At 51.8% G+C, this 14,759-nt stretch overlaps 1 protein-coding gene and 2 non-coding genes across 3 annotated transcripts; 2 read left to right on the top strand and 1 right to left on the bottom strand.

Moving 5' to 3' along the window:
- Positions 1-22: 22 nt before the first annotated feature.
- cntrl (centriolin) lies at positions 23-14,621 on the bottom strand. Its single transcript, XM_068760956.1, has 36 exons — positions 14,564-14,621; positions 14,366-14,485; positions 14,150-14,273; positions 13,918-14,059; positions 13,323-13,688; positions 13,059-13,163; positions 12,808-12,988; positions 12,461-12,714; positions 12,173-12,292; positions 10,219-10,372; positions 9,886-9,974; positions 9,679-9,801; positions 9,501-9,608; positions 9,083-9,280; positions 8,084-8,377; positions 7,905-7,976; positions 7,571-7,750; positions 7,346-7,487; positions 7,153-7,271; positions 6,546-6,649; positions 5,779-5,908; positions 5,557-5,636; positions 5,353-5,493; positions 3,912-3,975; positions 3,668-3,778; positions 3,403-3,520; positions 2,396-2,865; positions 2,177-2,274; positions 1,955-2,070; positions 1,641-1,714; positions 1,502-1,567; positions 1,132-1,210; positions 950-1,044; positions 742-891; positions 512-571; positions 23-422 (listed from the first exon to the last, which is right to left on the bottom strand). The coding sequence occupies exons 1-36, from the start codon at positions 14,619-14,621 to the stop codon at positions 213-215; spliced, it is 5,115 nt and encodes a 1,704-aa protein (XP_068617057.1). The 3' UTR covers positions 23-212.
- On the top strand, positions 8,501-8,582 carry trnas-gcu (transfer RNA serine (anticodon GCU)). Its single transcript has one exon. It is a non-coding gene; the product is annotated as a tRNA-Ser (tRNA).
- trnas-gcu (transfer RNA serine (anticodon GCU)) lies at positions 8,920-9,001 on the top strand. The gene has a single exon. It is a non-coding gene; the product is annotated as a tRNA-Ser (tRNA).
- Positions 14,622-14,759: the final 138 nt, after the last annotated feature.

Raw genomic sequence — 14,759 nt, 5'->3', positions numbered from 1 at the left:
ACGTGTGTAATTAAAGGCACCGCGACTTTGAAGTGTACGAATGCTGCCTTCACAGACCTGAGGAATGCTCGGTACTCAGGATTAACGTGATTGTCGTGCGTCACGCACTGAACTCTGCAGACGGTCCTTCGGGTTTCAGACACCGGATCAGGAACCCGACGTTAGGAGCCATTAAAGGAACGGTCCGCCACAGCTGAAGCGCCATTTCCTGCTCACCTCCGCGATGAGCAGGAAATGGCGGTCGAAGGCTGCCCCGCCTCCGCCTGCTCCAAACTGACGCGGTCACACCTGAGCGTCCGGGTCTCTGAGGTCGCGTCCATCCGGTCCAGTCTGTGTTTCAGTCCCAGCAAACCGTCCTCAGTCTCCGCCCGTCTCACCTCCAGCCTCTCCTGCTGATTCCACAAACTGCAGCGCAGACGAGCCTCGAGGAAGAACAGCAGCTTTTACTCTTTCGGGGGGGGGGGTGATTTGGGGGGGGTGATTTGGGGGGGGGGGGGGGGGGGTCGTTTACCTTTAATCTGTCCTCCTTTTGTCTGAGTTCCTCTCTCTGCATCTCCACCTCCCACCTCTCCTGAAGGACACACAGATGAGACCGTCGGTAGAAAAGGATCAAAGCATCAAAGCAAACGCGCTTCTTCTCTGCTTTCATTGGATCAGAGCTTAAACCTCTGCTGTGATGTCCGTACGTCCGAGCTGTACTTCTCATCTGTCCTGCTACACATGTATTTATTGATTATTCACCTCTTCAGTCTGGGGTGGATTTTCTCCTTTCTCAGGAAGCTCCTCCCATTTCATGTGTAGCTTCTTCTCCTGCTGTTTAAGCTCCTCCTCTTTCTTATCTTGCTCCTCCCATTTCATGTGTAGCTTCTTCTCCTGCTGTTTAAGCTCCTCCTCTTTCTTATCTTGCTCCTCCCATTCCATGTGTAGCTTCTTCTCCTGCTGTTTAAGCTTCTTTCAGCTGCAGCTCCTCCCTCTTTTGGCTAAGGGCCTCCTCCTTGTGAAGGTCTTTCTCTCTCTCCCTCAGCTGCTCCTCCTCTGAGTTTACTGAACAGAAATGTTTGTTTTTAAGGTTCAATAAAAAAATGCATTTAAAATAACACGAGTGAGCGTGTCGGTGGACGAGTGACGTACTGATCTGGTTCAGCTGGAGCTCCTGTTGGGTCAAACAGCGCCCCCTGTCGTCCAGCTGCTGTCCTGCAGTATTAATGTTCTGAGAGAGACAATTACAAGTGAAGTGATAAGCGTCTCATCAAAAATGGCGTACCTGTCTGTGTTGCACCTGTCTGTGTTTCACCTGTCTGTGTACCTGTCTGTGTACCTGTCTGTGTAGCACCTGTCTGTGTAGCACCTGTCTGTGTACCTGTCTGTGTACCTGTCTGTGTACTTGTCTGTGTACTTGTCTGTGTACCTGTCTGTGTACCTGTCTGTGTACCTGTCTGTGTAGCACCTGTCTGTGTAGCACCTGTCTGTGTTTCACCTGTCTGTGTACCTGTCTGTGTACCTGTCTGTGTACCTCATTCAGGTGCTGCGTTCGCTGCTGCTGCTGCTGACCGGACGCTCTCGGCTCCTTCGGGTCACAAACACACTGAGCATCAATGAAACCGCTTCACACAGATGAACGTGTGTTTGGATCTTTTCACCTGTTCCAGAGTCCGGAGCTGTTTTTTCCTCTCCTCTACTCGTTCACCGAGCAGAAACAGCAGCTCTGCGTTCTCTGGAACAGAAACAACAAACCTCTGTTGTGTCGGGGGGCGTGAGCTCAAACCACAGATTAGCTCAAGAGGTGGTGGGATCGATGCCCGCAGTGTCCAAAGAATGTGTTTGTTGGACGTTACCTGCCCCTCAATGAAGTCTAATGAAGCTCCAGCTGAGACACATCTGGATTTGAATGTGAAGTATTTTTTTTTATTGCTCGTAGTTTACTTTGTGTGTGACGTAAACAACGATGTCGCACCGTTAAGCTGCTCCTGAGCGGCGTTTACGTCTCCCAGCACTTCCTGTTTGAGACGTTGGACGCGCCTGAGCTCCTCCCTCTGTTTTACAAGCTCCTCGTCTCCCGCTGACAAACACCTGAGACACACAAACCATCACACACACACACACACACACACGTATTTCTCTCAGTCGACATTGACCGGTCTTTCTTATCAATGATCAATATGTAGCAGGGATGTACCTGTTAGCATGCCTGCGTCTTGCCTCCAGGTGTTTGCACTGCTCTTGCAGGCTGCTCTTCTCTTCCCTCCTCCTTCCCAGCTCCTCCTCCTCCTCCTCCTCCTCCTGCTGTACACCGTGAACATCCACCCCTTTTGACTGGTTGAATATGTATCAATATGTCCGACAGGTCGATTACACGACATTATTATGATCCTTTAAACTCTGATTTTCCATCGACCTGTAGCTCCGCCTGTCGCCGTTGCGCCTCCTTCCTGTGAGACACGACGTCTCGCTGTAGCTCAGCCAGCTCCGCCCTTTTCCCGTCCATGTCCTCCTGCATTTGATCTAGTTCACCCTTCATCCCATCGACTTCAAAGGTTGTTGCTTCCAGTTTGTCTTTGGTTCCGCTCAGTTCACGCTTTGTCTTCTCCAGTTCGTCCCGCTCTCCGTCCAGCTCGCCCTTCATTCTGTCCATTTCGGCCTTCGTCCCGTCCAGTTCCTCCTTCGTCCTGTCCAGCTGGTCTGTCATTCCGTCCAGCTCATCCCTCGTCCTGTCCAGCTCATCCTTCGTCCTGTCCAGGTCTTCCAGCCTTCTGTCCAGCTGGTCTTGTTTGCTGTGGAGCTGCTGGAGACTGTGGGACTGTTTGCTTTTCACGTCGTCCAATGTCTCCTGCTCCAGCAGCACGTCCTGAAGGAGCTGTTTTAGGTCTGGACACAGACACATGTTGAGCCGTAGGCTCGTCATCAACGCCTGCGTCAGACAGCTTGAGGACACGTTCTGCATCTCGTCCTTTCTCTGACGAGACTAATATGAGAGGCCGTCTTCCACTAATCTACTGCTGTACTTTCAGCTTGTCCCCTGAGGGGTCGTCCTTAAATTGGATCAACCTCCTCTACTTCACCCTGTCCTTTGCATCGTCCTCCCCAACATCAGCCACTCTCATGTCCTCCCTCACTACGTCTCTGTCTCTCCTCTGGACATGTCCAAACCATCCAAGTCTGGTCTCTCTCCAAAACGTCTAACCTTCACCGTCCCTCTTATTGTCTCATTTCTAATCCTGTCCAACCTGGTCCCTCCCAAGGAGAACCTCAGCATCTTCATCTCCGCCCACGTCCAGCTCCGCCTCCTGTCTTTTCCTGAGAGACACTGCTTTATCCTCCGCCGCTAAGCCACGCCTCTTTAGCCTCTGATTTCCCTGCAGTGAGCAGCGGAGCAGCTGATTGGACGACAGGGTGAGGTCTTACCTGCTCTGTGTGTGTGGAGTTCAGACTGAACCAGGATCAGCTTCTGCTCATCGCCTCTCAGATCGGAGGCCGTGGAACTCTTCTCTCTCAGCAGCGCCTCCTGCTGCTCCAGCAGCTCCTGCACCGACACAGACTGATCGGATGAATCTGTGATTGATCACCTACAGAACGATCGTCTACAAGCCTCGTTCATGACGGTGACGTCTTAAACATCATCAGTGATTAACACGCTCCTCCATCTTTAACTCCTCCTCCTCCTCCTCACCTTGACTCTGACATGCAGCCGCCGCTCCTCCTCTCTGACCTCCTCCACTCTGCCCGCTACGGTTTGAAGCTCTCCCCTCCTCTGGGCGACGCTCTGCTCCTGCTGCTGCTCCTGCAGGGAGTACCGCCGGACGTCTGTTACGCTCGGCGCGTCTCTTTTCTGCTCTTTGTTTGTGTGTACGTTTCAGGAGGCTTCAGTTTCATGCGTCGGTTTATTTCTGCTTCTGCACGCCGTGGACGTTTACCTGAACGACGAGAGAGTCGAGACGCTTCTGGGAGTCCTCACAGTCTGAGAGCACAGCAGCTAATCTACACAAACACACATCAGCTTCAGATAATCTACACAAACACACATCAGCTTCAGATAATCTACACAAACACACATCAGCTTCAGATAATCTACACAAACACGCATCAGCTTCAGATAATCTACACAAACACACATCAGCTTCAGATAATCTACACAAACACACATCAGCTTCAGATAATCTACACAAACACACATCAGCTTCAGATAATCTACACAAACACGCATCAGCTTCAGATAATCTACACAAACACGCATCAGCTTCAGATAATCTACACAAACACACGTCAGCTTCAGATAATCTACACAAACACACGTCAGCTTCAGATAATCTACACAAACACACGTCAGCTTCAGATAATCTACACAAACACACATCAGCTTCAGATAATCTACACAAACACGCATCAGCTTCAGATAATCTACACAAACACACATCAGCTTCAGATAATCTACACAAACACGCATCAGCTTCAGATAATCTACACAAACACACATCAGCTTCAGATAATGTACACAAACACACATCAGCTTCAGATAATGTACACAAACACACATCAGCTTCAGATAATGTACACAAACACACGTCAGCTTCAGATAATCTACACAAACACACATCAGCTTCAGATAATGTACACAAACACACATCAGCTTCAGATAATCTACACAAACACACATCAGCTTCAGATAATCTACACAAACACACATCAGCTTCAGATAATCTACACAAACACACATCAGCTTCAGATAATCTACACAAACACGCATCAGCTTCAGCTAATCTACACAAACACACATCAGCTTCAGATAATCTACACAAACACACATCAGCTTCAGATAATCTACACAAACACACGTCAGCTTCAGATAATCTACACAAACACACATCAGCTTCAGATAATCTACACAAACACACATCAGCTTCAGATAATCTACACAAACACACGTCAGCTTCAGATAATCTACACAAACACACATCAGCTTCAGATAATGTACACAAACACACGTCAGCTTCAGATAATCTACACAAACACACGTCAGCTTCAGATAATCTACACAAACACACGTCAGCTTCAGATAATCTACACAAACACACATCAGCTTCAGATACACAAACACACGTCAGCTTCAGATAATCTACACAAACACACATCAGCTTCAGATACACAAACACACATCAGCTTCAGATACACAAACACACATCAGCTTCAGATAATCTACACAAACACACATCAGTTTCTGGTTTTGATTAGCAGTAGTTACTGTCATTTGAAAGTAATCAGTTACTTTGCTACTTTATGATTCGGTGTTTTTGTGTGAATTTGAATGAATTGAGAGAGAGAGGGAGGGAGAGAGAGACCATTCACAGGTGTGTCTACCTGTCTGCAGCAGAGTGTGTGTGTCTTTTGACTCGTTGTAGCTCCTGACCGCTGCTCCTCAGCTCCTCCTCCACCTCCCTCAGAGTCTGCTCCTCCTCCTGTCTGTTCCTGAACAGCTCCTCCACCTCCTCCTGCAGCTCTCTGGAGATGAGCTCGCGTGAGGATGAGGATGGTGATGAAGAAGGAGACGCGAGTCGATTTTACCTGAAGGCCTCCAGCAGGCAGGTGGCGCCGTCCTCCGCCGTACGCTGCAGCACGTCGGCCTCCTGCCGAGCCGAACTGGCCTGAAGGAGGGACAGAACCAGTGTTCCCAGTGTTCCCAGTGCTTCCAGTGTTCCCAGTGTTCCCAGTGCTTCCAGTGTTCCCAGTGCTTCCAGTGTTCCCAGTGTTCCCAGTGCAGGACAAGGTGACTGGTGCGGGGTGTACCTGGTCTCTGGTGGTGTCGATGCAGCTCTGGGCCTCCAGCAGCAGCCTGTCAGCCTGACGGAGTTCAGCTCGCCTCTTCAGGAGCGTCGTCTCCACACACTCCACCTCCTCACACACCTGCATCGCCCCCCTGGACACACACAGACACACACTCCACCTCCTCACACACCTGCATCGCCCCCCTGGACACACACAGACACACACTCCACCTCCTCACACACCTGCATCGCCCCCCTGGACACACACAGACACACACTCCACCTCCTCACACACCTGTATCGCCCCCCTGGACACACACAGACACACACTCCACCTCCTCACACACCTGCATCGCCCCCCTGGACACACACAGACACACACTCCACCTCCTCACACACCTGCATCGCCCCCCTGGACACACACAGACACACACTCCACCTCCTCACACACCTGCATCGCCCCCCTGGACACACACAGACACACACTCCACCTCCTCACACACCTGCATCGCCCCCCTGGACACACACAGACACACACTCCACCTCCTCACACACCTGCATCGCCCCCCTGGACACACACAGACACACACTCCACCTCCTCACACACCTGCATCGCCCCCCTGGACACACACAGACACACACTCCACCTCCTCACACACCTGCATCGCCCCCCTGGACGCACACAGACACACGACCAGTCGACTTCCGGTTCGATGTTAACGCAACATCAACAACATTTACTCACAGACGTTATAAATTATAAATTATAAATGTGTGTGTGTGTCTTACCTGCGTCTTCTAAGTGTGCGTCGTAGTTGTTTAATTTCCAGTTGTAGTTTTTTCTTCTTCTCTTCCTCCAGTCTCTCCGTTTCTTCACACACACACCTGCCAACCTGACACACACACACACACACACACACACCCACACACACCCACACACCCGACGCCTACTTGTCATAATGGAGAGCCATGAAGAATGTAAAACCCCGAATGAAAATAAAAAGGAAATTATAAACCCAGAGGAGACGATGACACCGAGACAAAAAAAAACGCCGTTTTCCTGTGAAGATCAAAAGGAGCCGTGAGACAGAAACCCATGGAGAACGCGGGCATCGATCCCGCTACCTCTCGCATGCAAAGCAAGCGCTCTACCACTTGAGCTAATTCCCCCTGCGCTCAAATGCATACTGCCCTTTCGGTGACATAAAAACAGCCAACCAACCGGACACCTAACGACGCCTTTAGCCGTTAGCATGTAGCACAGCGCTGCTGCTTCTGATTTAGTGAATTGATTTATCCATGAAACATAGTTTAGTGAAACAAAATCACAAAATGTCCTTTCATACATTTATTCTATTTTAAATATTAAATATGTGACTGCCGCCGGGACACGGACCTGCTGCTGGTGTTCTGGCACGTTGCAGAGCAGTGCAGCGCCTCCTGGTGGAGGACTGTAGACGACGGCTGCAGGAGAACCACAGAGCAGCCACGCCGGTCCGGCCGAGCCGTCTGCTGCTGGAGACAGTTCACAGCTCAGCAGACGTCTGCAGCCTCATCGGGGCGTGTGTGTCTCACGTGTGAGTCGGTACCTGCGTCTGGGACGTAAACCCAGCGCCCTCCGGCACTAACGGGGGCAGGCGGCCCGTCCTGCGGTCGCCCCCGCTCGGGAGACCCGAGGTACGGCAGGCCCAGGCCAGAGTCCTGAGTCCCCTGAGAGGCCAGACTGGGAGCCTGAGAGAGAGAGTTATGGTTAACTGGGATTGGGACGCCCGTGGGACGCGAGTGGGACACCCGTGGGACGCGTCCTCCACCACCTGCTGTGTCTGCGAGTGCAGCAGCTCCACCGTGTCCTTCAGGCCTCTCAGCTGCTCCGTCGTGGACTTCAGCTGCTCCGTCGTCAGCTGATCGGTGTCGCACACGGACCTGCTGAGCTTCCGTAGCTTCCTGTTCAGCTGGCCGAGGCGCCGCCGGTAACCGTCGCTCTGTGAACGCAGCTGAACCGCACGACGGAGGCGGTCAGTCCCAGCATGCACTGCTTCCCCGCAGCGTCATCGCAAGCGTCCCTATTTGTGCTGCTTAGACTCCCCGCTGCAGGGGAGGAGCCTCCACTCCACGCCAGAAGGGACGTTTCTACTCCGCGTCTCTGACCTGCTGCAGCAGCGCGTCTCTCTCTTGCTGGACGTCCTGCAGTTGCGTCCGACTCTGTTCCAACGCCGCCTCCTGAACCACACGTAGATCCGTACACTGGCGTTAAGCTCCAGAGCTCTCTGTGGACTCACCTGACTTTACGTCGCCACGGCGACAGTCACAGAACGCTCTGGTCTCACCAGTTTCTGCTGCACGCGTCTGCCCCTGCTCTGAGATGTCTGCAGGCTGAGTCTCAGTCTCTGCAGCTCCGCCTCCTGGTCCGGGCCCACTTGGGCCTCCAGCTGGGTCAGCCGGTCCTGATCCTGGATCGCCCGTGTTTCCAGCTGGACAATCCGGTCGAGACTCTGGACCGCCTGAGCTTCCAGCTCTGTGATGTGGTTTTGACCGTGGGCTAGCTGGGCCTGGAGTTCGGCTATCTGTTCCGTGCTGCGGTTGGGGTCTGGCTGGAGCTGCTCCCTGCTGGTTCTGGTCTGCTGGGCCGAACTGCTGGACAACAGGAAACACACAGCACGAGGTTCTGAAGTCGGTCCATGAGACCCGGGTCGATCAGGAGTCTGGTCTCTGTGATGAAACTGAAAGTCGGTCCAGAGACAGAGGACGAGGTGGCCGAGTGGTTAAGGCGATGGATTGCTAATCCATTGTGCTCTGCACGCGTGGGTTCGAATCCCATCCTCGTCGCATGTTTTTTGTGACATGAGATGGAGCCAACCGTTAAAACCTCTGCGACGCAAGAAGGTCCTGGATCCACCTTTCGAGGTGACCTTGATATGACCTCTAAACCAATACGTTCCCTGGTTCAATCAGAATTGGTGTTTAAACCGTTCACATCTCGACATCATGTGATCAAGATGACCCCCAAACATTGGTCAACAGTTCCTCACACAGAAGGTTCTCAGGCGGACGTTCACAAAGCTTTTATGCGGCCCTGCAGGGAATCGAACCAACGCCGGACTAATCAATAGAGCAGAACCGCTAGAACCATCCAGCCTGGCATCCAGGTGCTAGCCAACAGGTGGGCGGGGTGGCCGAGTGGTTAAGGCGATGGACTGCTAATCCATTGTGCTCTGCACGCGTGGGTTCGAGTCCCATCCTCGTCGACAGCCTCTCTTTACTGCCGATCAATAACAATTCCTGAACTGTAAATCAATCCCATTCCCAGGTGCCTTTTCGTCTCCCACTCTGTGTTCCTCCCGTCGGTTCTGGTACCTGTGCCGGTCTCCCTCTCCGGTCCGAACCCCCCTCGGCTCCAGCATGCTCCGGTCCAGGTGGGTTCTGGTGTCTTCGTCCCGGCCCCTGTCCTGGTGAAACTGGGACTTGGTCTGAGCCAGCTGGTCCTGGAGAGTCCGGATCACCCGCTGAAGAGACGATTTCTCATCCTGAAGGAGGACAGACCCAGACGTGAGGACAGGGATCAGAGCCATGCTTGTGTTGTGATTCTGATGTCCTGAAGGACGTCCGTCGCGTCCTCTTCTGCGCACGCGGGACACTTTTGGGTCGCATTTAATTGGAAATGTGAATAAACTTGCAGAAAAATCTGAATTGAGCATTAACCGCTGCTGTCTGAACGTAGCCTAATAAATATCTGAACAGTGTTACCTGTGCTTCTGTGGCCTTCCTCTTTAGCCCCTCCTTCAGCTGCAGGAGCTCCGCCTCTAGCCCCACCCGTTGTTCCCTCTCTGTCCACAACACAGACAGCTCCTCCTGCTGGACAGACATGAAGACACCTGATTAACTCGACACACACACACACACACACACACGCACACACACACACCTGTCTGTAGGTGCTGGCACTCTCCTCCAGCTGTCTGCAGTGCCTCTGGGTGTCCACCAGGTGGAGCTGTAGATTCTGGTTTTCAGCCTGCAGACTGAGGACCTTCTGCTCAGCTCGATGAGCCTGAAAGACAAAACGCAGGTCACAGATATCCCACACACACTTGTGCCCAGTCTCACCAGTAACACCAGTAACACCAGTGCGTACCTTCTCTCTCAGCGCTCTGAGATACTTCTGCAGTCCAGAGATGATTCCCTCCAGATCCCTCTGAAGAGCTTCATTAGCCAAAATCTGACCTGGAGAAGGAGAAAAGAGGAGAAAAAAGAAGGGAAAAGGAAGAGTCGAAGGACAGAATGGGAGGAGGAGAAGAGGAGGAGGGGTAAAATAAAAATGGAAAAAAAGGAGCAAACAGGAGTAGAGAAAGACGAGAAGGAAGAAGAGGAGAACGAGGAGGAGAGGACAAGACAGTAGATGAAGGAAAACACCCAATCAAAGGACAGCTTGACAGGGAAGCCTGTGATTGGTCAGTGGTCGCCCCACCATCGGTTAGCTGCTGCTCCAGCTCTTTGATCTCCTGCGTCTCCACGGCGATGCGTGACAGCATGTCGCCGAGACGATCCTCCAGCGCGCTCTTCTTCCCGCTCATCTTTCCAAACAGCTGTCTGCGACTGGACGACCGGGAGGTCACATGGGCCTGAGAGAGAGAGAGACATCAGCCAATCAGAGCAAAAGCACGATGGTTTCCATTCATCACCGCCCGATGTGTGTGTGTGTGGGGGGGGGGGGTATTTATAGTCGAGTCAATCTTGTCTCTCATCAGGTTGTGAGACAAAACAGCCCCCAGCGGGGAACGTGGGCATTGATCCCACTGCCTCCGGCACGCTAAGCAAGCGCTCTCCCACTTGAGCTAATTCCCCCTCCAGCATCTGGACCGGTCTGCTGGTACTGGGTCCGGCATCTGGACCCAGTACCGGCATCTCCCCTTTTCCCCAGAAAGTTTCTGACACAAGCGGCCATTCATCCATCGATCAATCAATCAATCAATCGTCCACCTTATCCCGGGGTCTCCTCCTCGGGGCAGGACATGCCCAGAACACCTCCCCAGGGAGGCGTCCAGGATATGGAAGTTTGGGCCTACCCAAAATTCATTCTGAGGGGAGCATGAAATGTTCAGCCTCCGATTGACACTCCGAGATACAGGCGATTGATCCGTTCATTTATTCATCAACTACTTTGAGATTCACATTTAAAAACCTAGATTTTGTTTCTTAGTAGTTTATTTTATTCTATGTTCTAGTATTAAGATATTAAGTGTCTTTTTAATTTATTGTCATTTTGCATCTGTGGTGTAATTTTTTTTTTTTTTTTTTTTTTTTGCGTCAATTGAGTAATTTAATAGTAATTTTATTTGTATTGTTAAATGTCGATGATTTATGTACGAAGGACTTTCAACGGAAACAAGACCGCAAGGGCTTTTGTGAAATGCTCCTCTTAGACAGGATGTTTGACTGTACTTGTACTGTAATACATGCTACTGTTTGACTGTACTTGTACTCTAACATTCTATCTAATAAATATATTCATCATCATCAAACAGGTTCCACATACGTAATGACTTCCTCGTCATCAGCCCAACAATAACATTCATCAGAATCTTTACTTTTCGACATCCTGCAGAAAAACAAACACGAGAAGAGTTGAGCGTTAAATCTGTAAATGAAGGCGCCTCATCTGAAACGTTTCTGTACTCACAGACTAACCGCCCTCCACATGGAGATTACGCAACGTTCATCTCCTCCTCCTCCTCCTCTTAATCTGGAGCTCCTTAAACATCATGGCGCCTCCTCCTCCTCCTCCTCCTCCTCTCCTTCTAAATCAAATTCGAATCTTCGTTATAATCTTCCCTTCTTTCCGTTACAAACTTCTCCTTCTCTCTCTCCCCTTTCTTTGAATCAACACAGGAAATCCCTGCCATCAGCCAATCAGAGCGACAGCAGCAAAGTGACACACCAATGGGAATGCAGGAGAAACACAAGGTCCCGCCCCCTAATAAGACCAGGGGGAGGGGTCACGGGTTCTTAAAGAGACGACACGCCAACATGTTGCTTGAGAAGAGCCTCATAACTCTTATAATATATTTGTTCTTTTTTACTATCCTTTAAAATATGATGTATTTATATTATATTGTCATTGGAACAACAACTCCCAGAACACTTTGTAATGTGTTCTATTTATTTATGGCTTCAGTACTAATTTGTAAAAAAAACAAAACAACAGATTCAATACTACTTTTATTGAGTATTAGCTGCTTAATAAAAAGCTCTATTATCATCATCAAGGGGAGTTAGCAAGCGGTAGCGCGCTCGCTTAGCATACGAGAGGTAGCGGGATCGATACCCGCGTTCTCCACGGAGTCATTTTGCATGTGAATCAAATGGACGATCCCGGGGAGAGACCCGGCTTCCTCCAGCTCCGAGAGAACGCGATAGCTCACGTGTTGTGGGTCTGTGGGCTCCGGGGTCAGGAGTCGCATCTGCTGCTGCGTCTCCTCGGCCTCCTCCTCCAGCTGCTCCAGGAAGGACAGCTTGCTGAGGAGACGCTCCACAGATACCTGCTGCGTCAACAACATGGAGAGAGTCCTCGTCTTACTGAGAACAACACGGGCGTCGGTCGTCTGCGGTCCGATCGGACGTTCACCAGCGGGTTTCTACTTGTGCTTGTTCTACTACTTGACCTACCGGTATACAGTATTTGACCTACCGGTACACAGTATTTGACCTACCGGTACACAGTATTTGCATGCGGTGTTTGCATCGGGTTCCTGATGATCCAGCGGCTGACAGCGAGCTACACACACACACACACACACACACAAAAACACAACATTGATTATTTTAAGACATTCTTTTTCTCTCACTCGCGCTCTAAGCCGCGCCGAGCCTCGTTGGCGCAGTGGGCGGCGCGTCAGTCTCATAATCTGAAGGTCGTGAGCTCGAGCCTCGCACGGGGTGACTCTTCTGAACCATTTTGGACGTGCTGCTTTCAGGGACAATACGGAAATCTTGAATCACAGTTCACTACGCCGTCAGACTTTAAGATAGTTTATGTCAACAGGGAGCAAAGCTTTACTCTCTGTAGCGTCGTCCTCCAGCAGGGTGCGTTGTGTCTGCGTGTCAGCCTGAACATCTGGGGACATCTGGCTCCGTGGGGACGAGGAGGAGGACGAGGAGGAGGAGGAGGAGCTTCGAATGGAGGCGATGGCGTGTAGAGCCTCGCTGCTGTGCAAACTCTCCGCCTCAGCGTCGACCTCCTGGATGTAAAACGTGATATTTCAGCTTCGTGTTTGGGAACTTTTCGTGATTATGATTCTTCACGGTTACCCGGACACTTGGGGCGGTCAGAGGGGGGAGCTTTGCGTCGACCTTACAGACAAGCCACTCCTTCTCCAGATCCTTCAGCCAATGAAAGGCAGCCGTCATCTTCAACTGGAGACACAGACCGCACAGACCAAGTCTATTATTGTGAAAGGGCCACAGGAAGTGTGCGGCCTGCCCGAGCGGCACGAACACACGGAAATATTACGGGTTACGTATCGTTAAAGACGAGCGCGCTCACAATCGTGAAACTCCAGCTAGCTGTCCTACCAGGCGACTCTTTTTGTGCAGCTGATGCTCCAGAGCCTCCGACGGCGCTCGGTTTGCCTCCCCCTGCTGGGCGGGTCGAGTCACCGCGACCTGCAGCCCGCTCGGCTCTGATTGGCTGCTGTCCACCTTCCTGTCGTCAGACGTCGCCTCGCGCTTTCGAATCACACGAAAGGATGTCAGGCCGTCGAAGCGGTGGTGGGCGTGGCTTCGCTCCTGCTGTGTGACTGGCAGGTCGTCCAGCCTATCCAGAGTTCTCAGGCGGTACAGCAGGAAGAGGCGGGCGTGCTGGAGTAAGCAGGCGGGGTTTCCTGACACAGTGAGCTCTGATAGGCTGCTGAGAGACCTGAGTCCGGACACTTCATATAGCTGCACACAGACACGCCCCGTTACCTGATTGGTTCACGGATTGAGTCGTCAAAAACTAACATTCTTTGTTTTAAACCAAATTAATAGGATAAGTTTGAGACATTTCACAAACGGAACAAAACAATCGACAGAGAAGCGCCGCTCCTTTATGAGCTGAGCTGAAACGTGCACGCTTTGTCCTCGCCACACGCACGCACGCACACACACACACACACACACACACACTCACAGACGCGACGAGGTTGTGCTGCAGGTGCAGCGTGTGCAGCGACTGCAGTTTGTTCCCGAACCACGAGGGGACGCGTTCAATCCTGTTGTGGGACAAGTCCAGATGCTGGAGGCGGGACATGAGCTCCAGCCCCTCGATCTGCCTGCGGACACACGCACGCAGAGACATCGCAGCGGAAGCTACCGGGGGCTAAATGCGCGCGTCTGTGTTTGGCGTGCGAGGCGAGTCTCACTGGATGCTGTTGCGGGCCAGCTGCAGCTCTCTGAGCTGCGTCAGCGCGTTCAGCCCCTCCGTCCTCCCGATCGCGTTGTGGTCGAGCTTTAGAACCTCCAGACGCCGGCAGCCGTGGAGGTTCTCTATGAGCCGGAACACAATAGAGTACCGGTAGTATTACTACCACTAGAGTAGTATTACTAGCAGCAGCAGCAGCAGCCGAAGCGCTCTGGACCTGCTCCGACCTTGATTCGCTTGTCTCCGGTTACAGAAGACAGATTGAGGGATCGGATCAGAACCAGAGACGGACATCCGGTCAGCTTCAGCAGCAGCTCCTCTGTGATGCGTGTGATGCCTGGGAGGAGGAGGAGGAGGAATCAGAGCACTATTGATGAAGAATCAAGGCCTCGACGACACGCGTAGCTTCTCTTACCTGCACTGTTCTCCTCCTGAGGGTCTGCGCCTCCTCCTGGCTCCCCCCGCGCCTCCATCGCTGGACCAGTAAAGGAAAGGAGGAGAAAGCTCCGCTGTCCTGGTTGTGAGCTGGTTTCAGCTCGCGTTAATGAACCACCGCGTTTACCTTTAGCTTTGTGAGCGTCACCATGGTAACCCAGGAAGCGCTTTGACTC

The sequence above is a fragment of the Brachionichthys hirsutus genome, chromosome 4, assembly GCF_040956055.1.
Source record: "Brachionichthys hirsutus isolate HB-005 chromosome 4, CSIRO-AGI_Bhir_v1, whole genome shotgun sequence".
Classification (NCBI taxonomy): Eukaryota; Metazoa; Chordata; class Actinopteri; order Lophiiformes; family Brachionichthyidae; genus Brachionichthys; species Brachionichthys hirsutus.
Note: the sequence above shows the minus strand (reverse complement) of the source record. Positions and strands in the feature narration are given on the sequence as shown.